Source organism: Coffea eugenioides, chromosome 2 (assembly GCF_003713205.1).
Source record: "Coffea eugenioides isolate CCC68of chromosome 2, Ceug_1.0, whole genome shotgun sequence".
NCBI lineage: Eukaryota > Viridiplantae > Streptophyta > Magnoliopsida > Gentianales > Rubiaceae > Coffea > Coffea eugenioides.
In genome coordinates, this window is record NC_040036.1 from 7,984,616 (window position 1) to 8,005,831 (window position 21,216).

At 38.4% G+C, this 21,216-nt stretch overlaps 3 protein-coding genes and 1 long non-coding RNA gene across 4 annotated transcripts; 1 reads left to right on the plus strand and 3 right to left on the minus strand.

The window, feature by feature from the left end:
- Window positions 1-155: 155 nt before the first annotated feature.
- Window positions 156-1,158, minus strand: LOC113764114. The gene is made up of 2 exons (XR_003467484.1): window positions 1,112-1,158; window positions 156-487 (listed from the first exon to the last, which is right to left on the minus strand). It is a non-coding gene; the product is annotated as an uncharacterized LOC113764114 (long non-coding RNA).
- Window positions 1,159-1,202: 44 nt separating this feature from the next.
- LOC113755648 lies at window positions 1,203-1,996 on the minus strand. The gene is made up of 2 exons (XM_027299592.1): window positions 1,305-1,996; window positions 1,203-1,209 (listed from the first exon to the last, which is right to left on the minus strand). Exons 1-2 carry the CDS (start codon window positions 1,994-1,996, stop codon window positions 1,203-1,205), a joined length of 699 nt encoding a protein of 232 aa, XP_027155393.1.
- A 5,612-nt stretch (window positions 1,997-7,608) lies between these two features.
- LOC113755662 (E3 ubiquitin-protein ligase Os04g0590900-like) lies at window positions 7,609-8,118 on the minus strand. The gene has a single exon (XM_027299597.1). It carries the CDS (start codon window positions 8,116-8,118, stop codon window positions 7,609-7,611), a length of 510 nt encoding a protein of 169 aa, XP_027155398.1.
- A 5,611-nt stretch (window positions 8,119-13,729) lies between these two features.
- Window positions 13,730-16,093, plus strand: LOC113761420. The gene has a single exon (XM_027304396.1). It carries the CDS (start codon window positions 14,234-14,236, stop codon window positions 15,764-15,766), a length of 1,533 nt encoding a protein of 510 aa, XP_027160197.1. The 5' UTR covers window positions 13,730-14,233; the 3' UTR covers window positions 15,767-16,093.
- Window positions 16,094-21,216: the final 5,123 nt, after the last annotated feature.

A 21,216-nucleotide genomic window follows, 5' to 3' on the forward strand; every position in this document is an offset into this window, starting at 1 on the left:
TTCAAGGTGGGGTGCCTTTGGGGCTGCACGCACGGGACTTTGTCACGGGCAAGTGCTCTGTTTAGCTACTTGCCCTGTTCTTTAGGTTGATGCCAAAACATCACATTAGCAACTCGCTAGTTTATACTTTATAGTAAAAAGAAATGGTTATTTCAGGGCATATCAGTTATTTGCTCATGCACCCTTTATGAACCGGCTAGTTTAGTTATGGAACAAATTCACCTCCATCCTGATTTTTGTACCTATTTGAAAAGCTGTTCTCCTCTAGGCTCTAGTCTATTCAAAATCATTTCTATGGCAAAGAAAAGGAGAGATGCTTGGCTCGACAACTATTATGCCCCTCCACAGTTCCTTTTCTGCGTGTACGGATGACCATCTCCCTCAGTATCATCATAATTGGGGGGGTCAATTCACCATTGACGCCTGTTTGGAAGCTGATACGTGAACCAGAAAAAATTAGTATTTGCTCGAGTCCATAACTTCACATCTGGCCATAATAAAAAGAAAATCATTGGATCGTTCAATAATCAGAAAATGTAAATGTCAGGAACAGAGTGAAAGGGAATATTGTGCCAGAAAACAATAAATACTTGCTGATTAACATTCATCTGTAGTAGTAACACTAACACCGTGGCTTGATTTTCAGTAAAAGGCTTAATCGTCAGCAGTACATGATTACACAACCCAGAAAAGGGATAATTAGCTAATTACAGGAACATCCAGCCAACTCAGGAGACAGGAGATTGAATAAAACAAACCACCCCACTGGTCTTCCACTGGCATCAGACACCTCTCAACATCAGTTTTCAGATTTCTTTATCTAATAGAGAATGTTGTCTCCTTGAATTTTGTTGATACGTAACAATTTTTGCACTGGTGTTTTTTGCATAACTTCACATCATTCAAGAAGGTTTAAGAAAGTGAAAAATGCAATCTAATAAAAGAGGAAAAAAGAAAGAAAGGATTTTTTTTTTAAAAAAAGAGCCCTAACAGTTCCCTTACTAATGATAAGAAAGTTCTTCTATTGACCTTGCTGGAGCATCTGATTCATGGCGTACTTGTTATCGGACGTTAATTTGAATGTCGGAGGTGAAGAAGCTAGGGGGAGTACCTGCGAAGTGTTGGAGGGAAATTGAACCACATTCACATTCTGATCATTCTTCAACTCTTTTTTCTTATTAACAACAAGCGTGATAAACGATTCATTTTCTTCATCCATGAGAATAGTTGAAGTTGAAGGAACATCATTTCTGGGAACAAAATCTTGATCAATCTCTTCTGTGACCGTGAGTTTTCTTCTCAACTGTTTGTCCTCAGCTTCCTTCAGAAATTGAAACATCGGAGAAGGTGAAGACCTCAACCAATTGAACTCTGCTTCATTAGCTGACCCAAAGAATGAATTGAAACCAGGTTGGCTATTGTACAAGGACTTCACTGGAGTCAAAGGGGGTGTATAATATGGCGGTGAAGCTATAGGTGTCAAGTAAGGAGTTTCCACTATGTGAAAAAGATCACTTAAGCTCTTACTCCTTGATCCTTTTCTACTCCTTTCCCCTCTAGATTTCGCATCCTCAGACTCCAAATCTTCTCTTGTTTCCTCTTTGATGGTGAAGAGAAATCTAGGAGGCCCCGAGAAGTTATGCATCCTCACGAGTTCTGCCTCCACACTATCTTCTTCATAGGGCCATAAATCCTTGTTCGAATTGCCATGATGTTGAGCTTGAGGTTCATGGACAAGGGTCTCATGAGAAGAGCAAACATGTTGTGGATTCAGTTGCAGAGCAGCGGATCTTAAAGATGAGGGCTTTTTCCAACAAAGCTTGTAGAAAGACTCTTTGGCCGCTGTTCCTGTGCTGCTATAACCATCTTCGATATTATGTCTGTTGGGAATCCTCTTTTTCCACCATAACAAATAGTAAAGCTCAGCAACAAGGGCCAAGAAAAGACATCCAAAAACAAGACTCAATCCAAGTCCTACACTACTCAAAGACTTCATCTTTGTATGATTATATCTGTATCATAGTGGCTCAAAGAAGCTAGAAAGAAGTGGTGCCCTCTTAACTGAGATACTACTGCTTCAATCTCTCAACCATATAGAAGAAGATATTTGCTTCAAGCTCAAACCAAAAACTGGACAACCGACTCTGAGTTACTGAAAGCATATGCAGAGAGAAGAAAAACCCAAGAACGAAAAAAAAAATCTGACTAGGAATTTTTATGACTTGTCCCAGTCTTCTCTGGACATGCAATGCAATGACACAGAATCAGCTTCTTATCTTTGGGAAAAGCTAGCCTTAAATAAAGAAAGAGTTCCCTTTTCTTACAGATAATTAATCACCTTGAGGAATGATGATGTGTGATTATGGCTTGCAAGGATTTTTAGCTTTACAAAGCATAAATCCCACGAATTTAAAGAACAAAATCCTCCCAAATTTGGATAAAAGTCATTGTCTAATGTGTATTGGTATTAAATAAAAAGGAATAGACGCCACAGATGTCGTGGCTTCTAGTTTTACATAGCTTTCTTCAAGTGATAAATCGTTTGTATTTATCTTAAAGCTTTAAAGCAAGCAATATCTAACTCAAACATGCAAAGATAATTTATAGGAGGAAGCAGGAACCTGAAGAAACCACTAGTGAGTAGCCAGCGCGTGGCAAAAGTCGGTGAACTATACGGTTGGGAGGTCGCATCCAAGGGTAGATGCTCACATGGGAATCATATAGACAGAAGAAAGTTAACTCATTCAGCATTATCCCTTTTCACCTTTTCCTCTTCTTTCAGCACTCTTGTTTGATGGTTTTCTTTTTTAATTTTTTTTGTTTTGGTTTCCCGTGTCCAAGTGAGACGGATGATACATCATATGTGATAAAAAAAATGCTAGTAGAGGACGCAGCTAAGTAAGAAACAGCTGATCTTAAATTTTCTTTTTTGATTGACTACTCCAGATAAGATGAGAGTCTCTGAGCTGTCATTCTTCTTGGTTTTGTACATAGATTATGAGTCCAGGGGAACTGTTTTAAGGATTAAGACAGTCTAGTGTTGCATGGTCGTATAGTGCCAACCCACTTCATCTACTCCCAGAACCGACCTGTGTACAAATTGGAAGTTCTTTCTCCTTTTGACTGGTTGACTTCAGTATCCCATTATTTGACAATCATTTCTCATTTATGTCCTGGTAAAACCTGTTATTGTTCATCGAGAGCCCTACTTTGGAACGCCAACACATTTGCTGTGGAAACCTTTCCTCATTCTAGGAGAATGTAATAGGAGTGTTGTGGATATACTAATCATTTGAATTAATTATTCATATTACGGATGAACGCATTTTTTAATCAAATTTTTTATTTCACATACATTATATTACATTAAAAAATATCTCAATGAATAATACCAAAAAGTTCCATATAATCATCAATCCAAAAACGTTCATGTCACAGAAGTAAGAAAAAGAACAGGATAGTTGTCAACACTTCTTCAGCTCCCCCTTCCAAACAGGATAAAATTTAACAAGCCAAATATAGCCTGAAATGAGAGACACAAAGGTAAAGAGGAGCTGCAACGATTCATGAAAAAAATAGATGAATCCAGCACTGTTCGGACGCCAGAATCCAGTCTTGGCCATGCCAGTGTCCCTCAATTTTTTGGCCTTTGAGTACAAAGTTGCCACACTATAATTGGTCCAACAGTCTACCTGGTTTCAGTGATAACCTTTTCAGTTTTCCCTTCTGTAATTTCGTCTTCTTCTTACTCCCTTTGTTGGCCCATCGTTCAATTTTCTTCTGAACCTTTAAATGGCATTGCTGTACTGCATTCCGCGGGCAATTGTAGGAGGTCTGGAAATCTCACGGCCTTTCCTCTGAAACCATAGATGGCTTATAGGGATTCCATCACAGTTCTCGCATCAACAGCAGAATTCAAACATACAATCTCTTGTGAGTAAATGGTCAATCTTATTAATTGAGGCAGCTTATAGCCTTCCCAACAGTTTAACATGTTAAATGACTAGAATGTACCGAATTTCTATTTAAGCTAAGACAAATAAGTGGACTTCTTTTGCCCAATTAAAGAGTCACTAACGGCTACAAGATGCTACCAATATTTATGAAAATTGAGCATTACTCATTTTTATTATTTTTATCTTAAGTTTCACAAGTTTTATCAGAATTCAACTTCGCCCCTACAATTGCAGAGGCTTCAAGGAAAAGAAAAAAAGTAGCGGGGATGGAATATTGGGGCGTAATTGAGATAGAACCATAAGTTAACCGGAAAATTGCTTACTCCACCAAACTGACAAGTAAAAATCATTTCTTGCTGACTTAGATCGCTTGCCTATATGCCATAGTTTCGTCTATATTTTAGTTAGATGATGAATAGGCTTCAATGCCATCGTGAATGAATCTCACTAATAAAAGCTTGCATAGAAATGGTCAATCAATAAAGTTGAAGCGAGAAACTTTTGTCCATGCTATAATAGGCTCTTGATGGTTGATATATCGATGAACTTTTGGATGCATCTTTAACTTTCATTGAATGGGCCACATTACATTCTCCAGCTGTTCTTCTTTTTTCTCTTAGCTGTTTTATTAGTGTGTTTTTCTGTTTCATGTTTGCGTGAGCTTTCATTCATTACATATTTACATTGAACTGCACAGGAAAAAAGCTTATACCTAGGAAGGCTTTCATGTGGTCTTGTGACATGCAAATTTTATTTATTTATTTTTTTATTATCGTCATTTTATCTATATTATCCTACTTTATTCTAATATAAAAGTAAGCCCAACTAGACTTACGCAGGATTGATGGAAATTGATCTATCATCGAATCAGACGGGCACACTACGCACACATATGAATTTTTTAGAAAAACCACATATTGAGGTTTCCTTAAGAAGAACTTGGTGGTGGCCAGCCTTTGGGCTGTTGGTTGTGATATGAAAATTTGATGTTAACTCAATTCTTGGACAATTTATTCATGGGAAGACAATTTTTTTTTCTTATTTTTTTGGGGGAGGAGTGTAGGCCTGTCAACGGGGCGAGTCCGGGCCGGAATTCATTATTCCAGGCCCGGACCCGACACACTACATTGGATCAGGATCCAACCCGTTTATCCGACGGGTCTTTTACTCTATGTTTCGGATCCAGATCCGGATCCGGGTCTACCCGAAAAAAAACTAACAAAATTTATAATTCCTAACAAAAATGAGTAAAAAACATATATTTATAAACTAATTTCTAACTAATACAAAAAAAATCAAATAAGAAAAGAAATCAAAGTAACCTTACTCAAATACATCACCCTAATCAAATTATATTGATTAGGATCCGGGTCCAATTATATTGATTACTCAAATACATCATCCTAATCAAATTATATTAATAAATATATATTTTAAATTATTAATCCATTTATATCCGGATCCGGGTCCAATACGGGTCGGAATATTATATTCCGTATCCGACCCGTTTTTGTTTGACAAAACGGATCCGGGTCCGGATAACGGAATTAAATCCCTACCCATACCCAGATAAATTTGACGGATCCGGTCCGGGTCCGGGTCTAGACCCAGACCGTTGACAGCCCTAGAGGAGTGTGTGGGGGGGGGGGGGTCCCCAAATGGGTAGTGTACTTCTTGTTCTTACCGTATGAGGTGGGTTGTGGGGCTGGACGAATGCCTGTCGGGCCTTCTTTTGGGCCTATAGTATGGGTCCATTCTCTATCAGAGCATCAGCTGAAATGGCAATCAATGCTGCCGAGGACATAAGCGGGATAAAATAATAGTAAAGGGGACAATGTTGTACCCAGAGTGTAGTGGCATTGGTGACAGAAAGTGGGCCTCTGCGCCCTTCATCTGACATGGACATTTAGGCCCACTAGGCCCATTTAAGATTTTTCCAACTTAGCATCAGATACGCAGAGTTCCAACACCACAGAGGAGAACATCGAAAATTAATTACAGTACATGCTCTAATAAATGAGGCAATTGTCAATTAGTTAGCCACTTTTTCTTTTCTTTTTTTTTTTTCCGAAGAAAAAAGGGCACTTCCTTAGTGTTTGTCTGGTAGTAACAATTTCATTTGACATTAACCACGCTGAACAAAAGATGGACCATATGAAGGTTCCAAGTCCGCTGTGGTTCACAAGATGTTTGTCGCTCATGATTCATCAGCTGTGTGGGCCGATTGTTAGGGTCCAGTGAGTGCCAATGCGTAATATTTGGTTAAGATCTTTAACTTTAATAAACTAATTCATTTTTTTAAAAAGCAAAAGGTTTTGAATCTAAAATTTCTCATTTATCCTTTATCCTTCATCCTACTGTATCACCCAATCCATCTCTCCCTCTCTCCCTCCCCTAATAAACTATTTCGTTTGGCTTTAAAGTTTTGTGATCTTCTTTTTACTACTCCTATATCTTTTGTAAACCACGAATGAGGTGTATGGCTTACCTTTGGTGGAAACTTTGTTCTAATAACATACAAACATGGAATTGTCACTTCATCGACCAATGAGGCTGTTTTGGGTTGTGTGTAAAAGTGAGAATTGGATTTGGGATTTACGACACTATGTTTGGATCAAGTTGAGGACCAATACCAATTGTACTGGACAACCAAACCCAGCCCAAGTAAAATGGTCGCATCATCCAGCAGTTGACTCTTGGTGGCACCTCTCATTGTCGGCCAACAATTAACAAAATGCTCCAAATCTTCAATTAGAAACTTAGAAAAGACTTTCAATGCTGTGGCTTACCTCTTCGTCTTATGTTTAACGTGTAAGTATTAATAACATTTGCCGACCGTAGAAGATGCTGCAATCGCACAAAAATAATTCCAACGTATATTAACAAAAAGGAGGGAAACACACCAATTCAATAAATTAATCAATAGCAACTACACAGACAAAAGAAACACTTAGTGGCTGTTCGGCCACAATTTTTTTTTTCCTCTTTGAGTGGTGAATGGTGACGAATTTGGCATTTTATCCATCATTTTTTCAGTTGAAAGTCGTTTAGTTTATTAAAAAAAAAAAAAAAGCAAAAAAGAATGAGGAAAACAGCCGTGCAGGACAAAAAAAACATCATAGTACATGCCAAAACGTCAACTTTAAGGATATATTTCCGAAGAAAGTTTGCCAAAGTTTTTACATCTTCGTCGTCTCGATTGATTCTTCTTTTGACGAAGATTCTGTTTGCAGTTGTTTGTAGTAGAAAAATGTCCCTCTCAATATAACAAAGTGAAGCCCAACTGTCCTTGTACAAATTTTACTCTCAATTTCTTCAAAGTACAAGCCTTCCTTTTGCTCCATTAATTAAGATGCAAATAGTCTTGCCATTACATGGTAAATATTTAATGTATAGGAGCGATCATGGATTCATATTTGAACATTGCACATTCTCGGATTCTCCTCCTCCTTTTTTTTTTGTTGATAAAAAAGCTTTTTTTTTCAAGTGTTCTTGCTCAGCCACAAAAAAAGAAAAAGATGTACAAGTTCTGCAATTCAACAAGGAATGTATTGTTAATCGAAACTTATATACTTGAATATTGTTAAGGGCATAGCCTTAAGAAAAAAAATGCCCCCAACAATCATGCGGCCTACGACGGAGGACAGCTAGCTTACACACTCAAAATCGGAGAGTTATGCTGCTCATGCCGGGTTTCGACGTTAGATTCTAACAGGTGCATTAGCATTTGAGGGGAAGGGGCGGCGTTGGTGCGGCACACGGGGCAATTGGAATGAGAATACAGCCACATATCTATACATTCAGCGTGAAAAGAGTGCACGCACTCGGGCAAAGTACGTAAATCTTCGCCTTCTTCAAATTCTGACAAGCAAACCGCACACATTCCGTCGTGTTCAGAGACCAAACCGGAGCCCTTCTGATACTTGTGGGATGGGATGAGCTCCGCTAAGGAATTCTCCATGCTGCTTTGGGGCATTTCCGGTTGGTGGTGGCGGTGCCTGAAGACGAATGTGGTGCGATAGCCGGGGCCTAAGCGTAGTAGGGCTCTTATGTGACCTGCGGTTATGCAGTGATAGATGGTGACTACTACTGCCGCTGAAGTTGCTGCTATGAAGCAAATGATCAATTTGGGAATGAGGGTTGAGCTATCATCCTCCGCCATGAATTAATATATGAGAATTCTGATTTCAGTACCAACAAAAGGTTGGCAACTTTGATATATATATATATATATATATATACCCCAAGAAGAAGAAAGTGTCGGATATTACGAGATGAAATTGTTGTTTGATAATGGTTCTATTTTGACATGGAAGACTTGGGCTTTTGCTTTCAGGACTCGTCTCTGCTGCTGGACCAGTGTTGTTTGGATTGCTATTTTTAGGAGAATGTATTTTAGAATAAAATTTTTTTTTTGCAAAAACTAACAATCCAAACATGATGACATAATTGGTACGTGATTGCAACATTTTATGTTCGCCCCAATCAAAGCGTAGCACTTTTGGATAGCCCAACAGAATGGGTTTAATAATTCTGGACCAGATCATCTCAATCACATGGCCCATTAAAATGAGGTTCTGATCACTTCAATCGGCCTCCATTCAGAAAATGGGGTGATGAGAAAAATGTGTAATTCCGTCCTAGTAACAAAGAACTACAGCCTTGGCCAATTGGTTATTTTTTCCGTTCTATCTTAAAGCATCACTACGTCACAGCACATCCTCGTGTCTTGTTAGTTAAACGACTACCACTCAGACAACGCATCAACTTACTTTAGCTATGAAACTCTGAGGAATCAAAAGCATAAAGAGACCCTTTCTTTTTGTTGCTTTCTTTGTTTTGATAAGATGCTTTTTACAAACATGATGAGAGATTTTTTTGTGCGTATACGCACTATTCGCTGTACAATAAAAATGTTTCAAAGAAGAATGAATTCGTTGAAACAAATCAGACGGAATGGTTCAAAATTTACACTTTTGATAGTTCAGACGAATAGCTCAAAATTTATACTTTTAATAATTTAATGAATGAAAACATACTATTAATAGTTGAGTGGCCAAAACTCGATTATTGTGAAAGTTTAATTACTATCAGGGTAATTTGCTCTTGAAATAAATCATCAGGCCAAATGTCATCACAGGATCATATAAGACGAGAAGGGAACTCCTCCTGAACCGTGCTCCGGAGAGTAGATTCCTTAACCCCACCCACCAGTCCGAATTTATACCACTAACTAAGATGTGGTTATTGAAATACAAATGTTGTTTTGCTTCATTAACTTTTGTCGCAGCCTACTAGCACCACCACCACTTTGTCGCAGGTCAGTGTCTGAGCAGCCCGGGCGCATGCATGCATCTGCACTTTTGAACCGTTCATCAGTCTATGGCGTGTACGCTAATAATTTTGTCGTAACTTATAATAGGTCAATTATTGTTGTGAGATGCAGGTTATATCTGGTGCATACAGAGTTGATTGATCAGGAAATTCATTTTCTAACTAAACAATTTGCGCCTTAAAGAATACGATGAAGAGGCCATCTATCTAAGCTTACCTCATTCTTTATCTGTTTCTTAATCAATTGAGATCATGAAACGACAGATGCAATTATCATATTGGAGGCCAATCACAAATTGTCCAGCTTCATGATTTGCCTTAATGTTGAATTTCCATCATTAGTATTGTTAAATTAGGTAATTAATTAGTGCTTGCGTACAATTTATCTTATATTGTCACATCGACATTATATGATCATCATCTCTTGTACAATTGAATTTGTTCGTCGTAAAATCTTTCGTTCAAGAATTTCAAGAAAGTAATCCCCTTCCCGGGGGGATTAGACTCCACTAATTCATTATTGGGATTGTCCATCATCAAGTCGGTTGTCACTTCAGAAAGCACCCGAACCAGAGAAAACACGGCCCAAATGAGAGCTGGAACGCCTAATAATTGAATTATATCGCGGTGCACCTTTACAATTGGGTCCCCGATAAACTTGATTAAAATAAAACAAGAAGGAAGCCTTGAGAATCTGTGTAGCAGAAGGTGCTAGGAAATTATAAGGTGATAAGATAAGGTGACCCCATAAGCCGTTGAAAGCAAGAATTCCATATATTAGTAAGCGGAAAAAGTTATCGACTTGTGATACATTATCTGGGGTGGCTTATATCACATGCCAAGGGGTGGAGGCTAAGTACTAATTTTAAATTGAGGTCTAATCCAGTCTTCCGGGGTGGTTGCAACTTTGGTGTTAAGAGGTGGTTATTACTATTTGGAACCGGTTTACCCAAGGAAAGCAACAAACGCCGTTAATTCCTGGTTTATTCCGTGAGCTCCCCAATTCATCCAACAAAACTATACAGCACTACTTTCTTTGTCTGCACCATCCCCATCAAAATATGACGTCATTGCTGACATTTAGTGAAATTCCAAACTGGTTTACTTCCTCCTTTGGCAATGCTACACTACTATTATTTGCTAATCGGGATTTTAAGCAACTAATAATTTGTTATGCAAAAATTAGTTATAGTTGTCACTCATAATATATTAGTACTTGTCTACTACTCCTTGCTCATGCAGCTAATCCATCATAACGTTGAAATTCAATTAAGTTCGATGAGCCTTTGATCATTGTATGCTAAACTCAAATTTAAGTTCGCTAATTATTCAAGTTGCTCAAATTCAGCTAATATAAATCAAATTCGAATTGGACGTAGCAAATTTATAAATTTGTAAGCAACACGACGATTCGTTTACACCTCTAAACACTACTGTTATTTGACCAAATATCGTTCGGTGATGTGCGTACGGTCAAATTAGTGTATCCACCTACATGGTTTGCAAGAATCCTCCTTTCCATAAAACGATCCGTTGTGCAATAATGCCGGTGACTCTGTATGTGGACTTGTTCAATTCAAACATGACATGTTTTTCTCGTCAAACTCGTGGACGGTCCACAATTCAAAGTTTCAAACTGTGATGAGCAAATGATCATAAGTTAGGCACGTCATTAAAACGCACTATGCCATATTGCCAAGTCCAGCTTTATAAGTCGACATTGATCGTAGAGAGCAGGAACGAATGGGGTCATGACATTATTGTTATTTTGGTTGCAAGTTAGGCATTTTTTAATGTGCAGAGGAAAAAAATAAAAGGACCACCCGCAACGCAGGACGCAACTAGCAAAGCAATCCCGCATGATTATACAGCTGGGGCGGAAAGGGGGTTGTTTCGGCTTTCCTGTTTTCTCCGCCGACCATACATGATAGAGCTGTCCGTTTCTGCCTGATAAGTGATAAGCACCACTTACCCGTCGCCACTTGCACTTTATCTGCCTTTCACACACGCGACCGTTGCACTTTAGCTGATTTTTCTTCTCTCTTCTTATTTCCAGGAGAAATCTACTCTTAGCTTTATAGCATGAGATTAGTTTGTATCAAGGGTGTTGTTGATGTTAACAAAAATGAGCAGGTCACCAAATTGCTCGATTCATTTGAAGCAGTAATATTCAACTTTTTTTTTTAAATGTATCGACTTTAATGAACATACGATGGAGTAGCATCCAAATACCTAGTATAATTCGAATATGTAACGTGACTTTTATCCTCAGAAAGCCTCTGATGCTTATGATGGGGGAGTCTGCAGTGTCATGGAAAAGGGAAATATATAGATGGGGAGATATGAAGAGGAGTGGGTGGCTGGTTACTCTGCGAAAAGAGTTGAATAATAGCAATGTTTCAAAACTCAGATAGGAGAGCAAACCGAAAAATCTCTTGATTCTTGATTTTATATATTCGACGTCCGTTCAAAAATTTAATAATTTTTTTTATTTATTTTAATATTAAAACTTTGAATAAAATTAAAGTATTTATTTTAAAAAATAAAAATTTAATAAAAATCGATTGAGCCTCTCGATTTTTGCCGATTCAATTGATTTTTTGACTTATTCATTGAATTGAAGACGTGACCAATTTGCAGTTTGACCAATCGATCTGGTTTGATTATCAAAACACTAAAGAATAGGGAAGAGAGGAAATTGGCAATAGGAGAGCAGGTTGGAATGCAGCAATGTACATTGCACTGCCCGCAAGAAAAGTTGGAAGGGCAGAGAAAGTGGGAGAAAAAAGTGGATTAATTAAGATTAAATTTTGACTTGGCATCAAATTGCCAACTAGGCTCATTAGTTATTGAGTTGTCAAATCTTTTAGTTGGTTGATGAGCAACAAATAAGATAAATCTATAAGTTGTTCGATCACTATAATAAAACTTGCCGTGATTACAATTCATCATATATTCATTTTTTTCGTATCACCAAAGTACAGTGTTGATAATTCAAAGCAAATTTCTGCTTCAGCCAAAAAAATTGAAAGAAAAACCGAGTCAAGGATTTATATGGTCAATAAAGTTAAATGGGAAATATAAAGAGGATATGTGGTCAATGCTATGAAAAGACTCTCGGGAAAAACTGAAGGTTAAGGAAATGGTATACTTGCTACAAACTTTTTGCTTTAACCGATTTCATAAACAAACGATATTAATTGTATGTTTAAAATACCTGGCTCCATGAATGGAGGCACTAGAGGAAAAAGCAGTTTTGTTTAATTTCTGAATACTCTTCCCTAGTTAATCTGACTTCATTTACTTTATTGCGTGTGGGGGTGGCAATCAGGTTCAAATCGGATTGACGGGTGGGGTTGAAATTCGGGTATAACAGAAAACTCGCTGACATGAGCTTGACCCGCCAACTCGAAACGGGGTCAGGACACCTGACCCGCACTCGAAAATTTCGGGTTGGCGAGTCGACCCAAATGACCCGAAACTTAATTTTAATTTATTAATTTATCACTGTAATTTCTAATAAAACCAATTTCGCACAAGACTAATTACATAATCAAGTAATAAAAATTTAAATAAATAATCCAAAATCAAATCTAAAATAAATTAAAACACTGTAAAAGTGTTTTATCCCAAACCAAATATAAAATAAATTAAAACAGTATAAAAGTAAAAAATAATATAATACGTTATTTGTCCAAATATAATAATTTCAACTTCACACAAGTTAAATAAATTCATTTAGGATTAAGTGATTAATGCCTTTGAAAAAAAAGAATAATTTAGTTTAGTTAGATAAAATAATTTTTATGTTTATTAAATTATTTTTAATTCGTAAACGGATTATCTGGTCATATCGGGTCACCCCTGCCGGTTGACTTGAATTTGACCCGTTTCTTTTATGGTTCACCGGTTCGACCCAATTCTGATCCGAACCCGCAAAACGTCAATCCAAACCCATTAATTTCGTATTAGGTTCGTGTCGTGTTTTCAGGTCGTGTCGAAAATTGCCACCCCTAATTGCATGGATGTATGGTGCCTTGGAATTAAATTCAAATGAATCTCTCTAAAAATCAAATGAAGAAACGGATTAGATACTCTTTTCTCTTTTTCAACGAAAAGATCAAACTTGAGATCTTTCATTTCCTTTCCAGTTCTCTCTCAATTTTTTATTTTATTTTTGTAAAAAGAAAAAGAAGCAAAGGAGAAAAAAAAAATAAAAATTTCCCCCTCTTTTTGATAGCACGAAGGTATGAACTAGTAGCGGCGGAGTGAACTAGGAAACTAGTTAGGTTAGTGTAGCTTTACGTAGATATTCCAAAGTCAAGTCAAGACGTCGTATTTGACCCTACTTCCTCTACCTGTCTATCTATCTTCTCATCATCATCACCGTTAGCTAACGGCGTTTGTTATCCTAACGGCGGTCCTATCTGGTGCAGGTCCATCTCATTCTCGAGTCTCGACTCTTCCGTTCCCACCTCCATCCCTTCTCTTTAAACGCCCCTCCGTTTTCCCATTCCCTTTCCCTTCCCTCTCTCTCTCGAGATGCAGATTCAAACCCCTGTTTCCAAGGTAACCCTAATTTCCCTATTCATCTCAAAACTACTGTATCCGTTATTGTAAACTAGCAAAAATTATGTACCAATTTATACTATTCTATCTTTAGGTTTTTAGCCTAAATGTTCCTTTTCTATATGCTATGATTTCTTAAATTTCATATTTTTGTGATGAATTTTTAAATAATTTAGTCATTAGGGCCAAAAGGGTGTCTGGAAACAGGTGTAAAAGATGATTCTTTAATGTTGGTTATGCTTTAAAGATGATGAATGAGGCCGGAGATTTTGTGGGTTTGTTGATTTGTTATGTGAATATGTTTGTCAAGGAGTGGTCATGTTATTGAGTGATAGCTGTGGTGGGACTATTGAGTCCGCCCCATTAAAAAACAAATGCCCGCAAAAGAAAAAATGGGTGAAGATCTTCTCACTAGCTTATCGATGGAAAGCAATCGATTATCTACCCTTCTGACCATGGATTCTAGTTCGTCTAATCACGAGGAAGCTGAGAGAGAGTTGAATCGGGCGGTCAATCTTTTGCAGCCGCCCGATATCAATGTTCCTCTTTCAGCTGAGCCCAGTCCTCCCCCTCCCGTGTGGAACGATAGTTGTGATATGTTAGATGTTGGTATTGGCCCCCAGCTTTATGAGGTTGAGGCGAATAATATTGCAACTAAGATTGGAAAGAAATGTGCTAAGCGGTTGGATAGTGTTTGGGGTGCTTGGTTCTTTTTCAGTTTCTATTTTAAGCCAGTCTTGAATGAGAAATCAAAGAATAAGGTCACTTGGGAAAGTAATGGGCTTAATGGATACGATAAGTCAGATTTGAAGCTGGATGTTTTCTTGGTTCAGCATGATATGGAGAACATGTATATGTGGGTCTTCAAAGAGAGACCTGAAAATGCTCTGGGGAAGATGCAGCTCAGGAGCTACATGAATGGGCATTCACGTCAAGGGGAGCGCCTCTTCCCTTTCAGCGTGGAGAAGGGGTTTGTTCGATCTCACAGAATGCAGAGGAAACATTACAGGGGTCTCTCGAATCCCCAGTGTGTCCATGGTATCGAGGTTGTTCGGACTCCCAATCTCAATATTCTTGATGATGAGGAGCGGAAGAAGTGGATGGAGCTCACTGGAAGAGACTTGAACTTCTCAATTCCTCCTGAAGCCAGTGATTTTGGTTCATGGAGGCATTTACCAAACACTGATTTTGAGCTTGTGAGACCTCCAGCATTAAAAAGTAATCCAAGCTCCCATCCTAAAAGATTGCTTAGTGGTTCGAGCCTGAATTTATCTACGCAGACATCAAACCATTCAAATGGTGCAGGGTTGGAACTTCTGGCCATCTGCAACAAGCGGAAGAAGAACTTCTTCCCACATGTAAATGATGATGATTTTTGTTTGCCTATTAATTCGAATCAGGATAAAGTCTTGGATATCCATGCGATTGAGCCTCCTTGGTTGAGTGAGTTCACTGGAGTTATGAGGAGTGCATATGGGCCTGTGACAGCTGCAAAAACTATATATGAAGATGACCAGGGGTTTTTGATTATTGTTAGCATGCCTTTTGTAGATCTGCAGCGGGTGAAAGTTACGTGGAGAAACACTCTCTCACATGGAATTGTGAAGATATCTTGTGTCAGCATTGGGTGTTTACCAATGATCAAGAGACACGACAGGACATTTAAGCTAACAGATCCAACACCAGAGCACTGCCCTCAAGGAGAATTTGTTCGCGAAATTCCCCTTCCAACTCGCATACCAGAAGATGCTAAATTAGAAGCATATGGTGATCCAACAGGAACTATGCTTGAGATTCTTGTTCCTAAGCACCGTGTAGGACCAGAAGAGCATGAGGTCCGTGTCTGTCTTCGCCCTTCTCCTTGGAGTGAGCGTGCATATGTTGACTTGACAGAGGCTTTGGTCTGATGAATGTAATGGCTGTCCAGTCCAGGATTGCTGTTTCATTTTATTTACTAACTGATCTCATAATTGGAGATTATCAAGTAATTGTGCTGTTCAAGAAAAGTACTTTTTTTCTTTTCGTCGTCCTATTCCTTTTCTTTAACAGAATGAATCTTCCTCGTATAGAAGACTTGTCTAGCAGTATTGGTGGTCGTCAGTCAATGAATAGTCTATAGATGATTTTAGACTTAGTGGATTTTTTGTTCCTTAATTCTTAGAAAATTTGTATAACTCAGATATGTTTTCCAGTTTTATGAATCCAATATTACTTATTTTATTCTTAACATGTTATTACTGCTTGCCGTTCAGTGAAAGCCTCCTGATGTGATTTGAGTAGTCTTAAGTTTTGTTTTACGAGATTGGCATTACTTGTATCATCGTTTAGTGCCTAGCGAGCGGAAATAGTCTTGGTTTCAGAAAAGCTGAAACTGGGAATTTGGGTTTTCGTCTAATCATTTTAATCTCTTGAACCGTGAAGTTTTCTGCATCAACCTGCAGCCTCTGCCTTTGGAGCCTTAACCCTGTTTTGGACCAAGATGCTTTTGCACCTTACAAATTTGCTTGAACAGGATCTCAAATTCAGTTCATTTCTGGAGCATAATTCGTATATGACAGAATCGTACTCTTCATCCACCTTTTTTTCCTGCGAGTTGCCATATGCATTCTTATCCCTTATCCTTTCATCTTGCCTATACTTCCTCGATGCTAGGACACAAGATCTCCTCCTCAGCATGTTCATTACTACGAAAGATTTATCTTGCCTGTACCTTGTCCTCGGCATGTTCATTACTGCGAAAGAATACGTTTGTTCATGTCCATACTTCACCCTCTTCTTGTAATTCTACTTCTTCTTGAACTGGTATTGACATCTTTATCTACATCTTATAAGGTCCTCGCGTAATTATCTCTCTACTTGAATGTGCTGTGCTGTACGTGGAATCATGGTAACAAATTTTTTCGCTTTCATCCTACTGGGACATCAGAAGCACGTGATAATTTCATATATTCCACTTTTCTTGATCGTGTGGTTTGTTTTAGAGGATACGCGATTTCATAGGCAATGTCATATGCTTCTAGTGCCCTCTAAAGTCAATCTTTGCGTAAAGAAATCAGAAGCATGCTTGTGACTTTGGATCAAGAAGCAGATTCCCGCCTGGTTCACCTGGTTACAGTACTAAGGTTTAGTTTCACATACAATGCACAGAAGGATCTGCTGCTTCTTGCCCTCGCCAATGCTAAGTGGATACATGTTTTTTTTTTTTTTTTTGGAGAGTGGATACATATCTTCTTTATCGTCATTGATTTGCGCTTTTACCAGACTATTGCTGCTCCTCACATTTTGAAATTGTTAGCCCTAATTTTGAAACTCTTCCTTTTTTAACTGGTTTGATAGATTGACATTCAGCCTTCTCGAAACCCAGGAAAGTACAGGACAAGCTTTAATCAAGTTTAATGACCATAAGTACTTAGGCAGAATCCTCGAGCATAGGTCAAAGAACGGTCTGCATTCTAAAAATTCAAGATTTTATGGAAAGTTTCGTCAACGGATGCGTAGGCATCTGTCTGGACCAGTGGTGATTCAATTCCTTCGAACTTCGTTCTTAACCCCTTTGGATCACTCTCCTCCCCCTTAGTATAGAGTAAAAACAGATGTAAATTAGAATTTATCGTGTAAAAAAAAGAAAAGTAGGAAGGCAGAGAAAGTCAAAACAGATAGCAGATACTAGTAAAAAGTTTGCTGGCATAACATTCGACTATCGTGTCCTGTTGAATGTTATTGTGCATATAGACTCTTAGACCATTAATAACTAGTTTAATATCGTGTTGCAGTTCTCATTTTATTTGATTTGCTGTCTTAAATATTTGAACTCTCTTTATTCGACATTTTTCCAAAAGTTCACTAGACTTTTGCCATCCAGCTGTCACTAGTGTATTGCGTGACCCACAAAAGGCATGCAATGCCTTGATAGGATATCTTGATAATCAAAACACAAGATTACAAGAAGTAGTAATAATCATATTTACAATCAATGCCTGAAACAATTAGTCAGTGATTAGGCACTACTTGGGAAAACTGTCATGTACGTTAACAAGGAGGCGAAGATACACACTGATCATGAAATCGAAAAATGAGAAGCACTATGATTTTGAATTATATTTGATGAACGAGCAAATTATCCCAGTGGCCACTAAACTTTTGCCATCGTCGAGTTTTGATCACTCAACTATTAAAAATCTGATTTTGACCACCAAACTGTATAAAAGGTAGACGCGAGGCCATTCTGTTAGATTTAGTCGTTAACTTCGCTGATCTGTCCGTTTGCGCGATTTCCAATACAAAAGGTAGGGTTAATTTAGGAAGTTGAAAATAGATCTTCTTGTTCTTCTTGTATAAAGCTAATAAAGATTACTTACCCGAGAGAAACTACAAGAGAAGGAAATGGAAGAAACCCAACTTGGATTAGAGGAAGTAGGACCAAGATCAACGCCACCAAGAGCCGGGCCAGCAAGATCCATGCCACCTACATCGATGGCACCCATTTTGCCTACTTGTGTTTGTGGGATGAAGACAGTAATGATAACTTCATGGACTGCACAAAATCCGGGAAGAAGATTTGCCAAATGCGCATGGGGGGAGGTTTGTAACATTTTTTTAGATACTTAATTTATTTTTGTGTAATAAATATAATGAATTTTTTTTTTGAAGGATGGCTGTGGCTATTAGGGTTGGATAGATGATGAAATGCGCGCTCGATCTACAATGATTATACCGGGTCTACTCAGAATGATCAATGGAATGGAGGAAAAAATGGTTGAATTTGAAAAAACTGCAAGAAAGTGGGAAGCAAAAGCTGTGAAATTGGAGGGTAAAATGAAGCCACTTAAAATTGAAATTGCCAAGTACAAATCAGCCAATAAGCGACTCATTCGATGTGCAGTTTTGCATTGGCTAATAGTTGTCTTAGCAATGTTTGTTAGGAGAATAGATAATTCTGGTGGCATGCTACAAATTTGTGGCATCGTTGAAAATCACTGAAGAATAGCTACTCAGTTGATTGTAATGGTAGCATATTGAAAGGGAAAGGGCAAATGGCTTTATAAAGCCCCTTTTGTACCCCTCTGTATAAACATTTTGATGTATAAAAGTTGAATTGTTCACATGAATAAATAGTTATTATTTGGTGTCAAAAAAGGTTTGAAACAATACATTTCAGTTCTACTAATTTCATCAATCAATGACAGAGATATAAGAACTAAACAGAAATACTGCATTAACATAGAACAATCTGCGTAGATTGGACAAAACAAATTGTTTGTACATATGGACCATGTTTGTAATAGGTCAGCATATCAAATCCAAAACAAACTTCATACAAAAAGGCAAAATGTAGTTGAATTATGTCCCAAGCTAGCTATAGCTTTACTTCCTCTTCAATTTCCATATGTTGATCCTCTTTTGACTCTTGGTTGTCCTCTGGTAGTTGTTGCTGAAGTTCCTCCTCTTCTAGTACCAGCTCTACTCCATCTTCCTCTCCAATTTCCAACAGTGAAAGGAAGTTCTTTACCTAAAGATGCATAATTGGCGTTGATCCGCCCCTTTTCTGAATCTGTTAACTTTCGTTTTCCTGCCTTCTTTTGTTGATGAGCCCCTTGGCTCTGAGACTGTTGTTGGTTTTGTACAACTTCTTCCTGCTGTCGATGTTGTGCATGTTCACTTTCCTCAACAACAGATTGTAATTGCTGTTGTTGTTGGTTCTGCTGATACTCTTGATCCTGCTGCTGTTGATTCTGCTGCTATTGCTGATCCTGCTGCTGCTGATGTTGATCCTGTTGCTGGTGTTGCTGATTTTGCTGCTGCTGATATTGATCATGATGCAGGTGTTGTTGGTGCTGCTGATGGGTCTGATGCTGCCACTGGTGCTGCTGTTGGGCCTGATGATGCTGCATCTGATGCTGGTGTTGGGTCTGATGCTGCCTCTGGTGCTGCAGTTGGATCTGATGGGTCTGTTCATGCTGACTTTTATGTTGGTCTTGGTTCTGCTGTTGCTACTGCATATTCTTAGAAACACGTTGCTGCTGTTGGTTCTGCTCCTACTCCTCGCTATCCTGATTCTGCTATTGTTGATTGTCTTGTTGCTGTACCTTGCAACCAGCTGCATTATGGCCGGCAACACCACATTTTTTGCAATGGATGACTATCTTCTCCGCAACCTGTTTCCAGTCTTTTGAGTTTTAGTCGGATCTCTTCTCCTGGCCTTCTTATGTCTGCCAGGTTGCACTATCCTTTCTGGTGGATCAAGATCCACCCCATCAGCTTCAGGCCACATTACTTGTCCATTGATAGGATACAAAATATTTTGATAATTTTTTAGAAACAGGTCTCTGTTGTGGCAATCATACATCTCTTTATAGGGGTCGCCATTATTTCTGTGAATTGCTGCAATAGCATGACAGCAAGGAATACCAGATAGATCCCACAGTTTGCATGTGCACGATTTTTTCTTTAAATAAACAGTAAACTGGACCCCCCTTGGTCCCCTAACCTGGTATCCATCCACATCATTCCAAAAGGTCCTCCACTGCCTTGATTCTATCACTCTATCATCAATTATTTTTTTAATTAGTGGGCCAATGGACAATTCAAACTTCTCCATTGCAGTTGTCCTTCTATGTATCCTCTCCATCAGAAATACCCTAATGGACTCTAACATTGTGATAATTGACTGCTGCCTAACTTCAAAGATATGACCATTAAAACTTTCACACAAATTATTAACCAACATATTGCATCGAGTATGTTCTGAAAAAAAAGTCTTACACCAATGACTGGGATGTGGTGCTTTCTTCACCCATTTATATGTTTCCTTGTCAAATTTTTTCAGATCTGCTGCTGCTTTCTTGAATAGTCACTCAGTAGTACTTGCTGCAATGTTTCACAGTTTTGTCGTCAGGGCAAGTCCACGATGTTTCTTCTTGAAGTTGTTATACAGGTGCTGCATACAGTATCTGTGCTCACTGTTTGGTAGTACCTCAGATAATGCTCGGTCAAGACCCTATACATTATTACAAACAAAAAGCAATAGTAAATTGAAACAGATCTGTGTATAATGTATAGACAAATGGAAGGAGTTAATACCTTCTGCTGGTCAGAAACAAAGGTGTAGCTGTACCCATTTTCAATCTGCAAGTCATTCTTCAGCAGTTCAAAAAATCATTTCCACTGTTCAGTTGCTTCCCTCTCAACCACTGCCCAAGCAATGGGCCACCATCCATTGTTGGGATCTACTCCAATAGCAGTCAACAGCTGTCCCCGATATTCAGCCTTTATGTGGCATCCATCAACTCCAATAATGGGCCTACAACCGTCAAGAAAGCCTTGTTTTAATGGTCCCAAACAGCAATAAAGTCTCATG

Excerpts from the sequence above, each read along its gene's own strand:
- LOC113755648 (XM_027299592.1), bottom strand. The coding sequence starts at position 1,996 with ATGAAGTCTTTGAGTAGTGTAGGACTTGGATTGAGTCTTGTTTTTGGA.
- LOC113755662 (XM_027299597.1), bottom strand. The coding sequence starts at position 8,118 with ATGGCGGAGGATGATAGCTCAACCCTCATTCCCAAATTGATCATTTGC.
- LOC113761420 (XM_027304396.1), top strand. The coding sequence starts at position 14,234 with ATGCCCGCAAAAGAAAAAATGGGTGAAGATCTTCTCACTAGCTTATCG.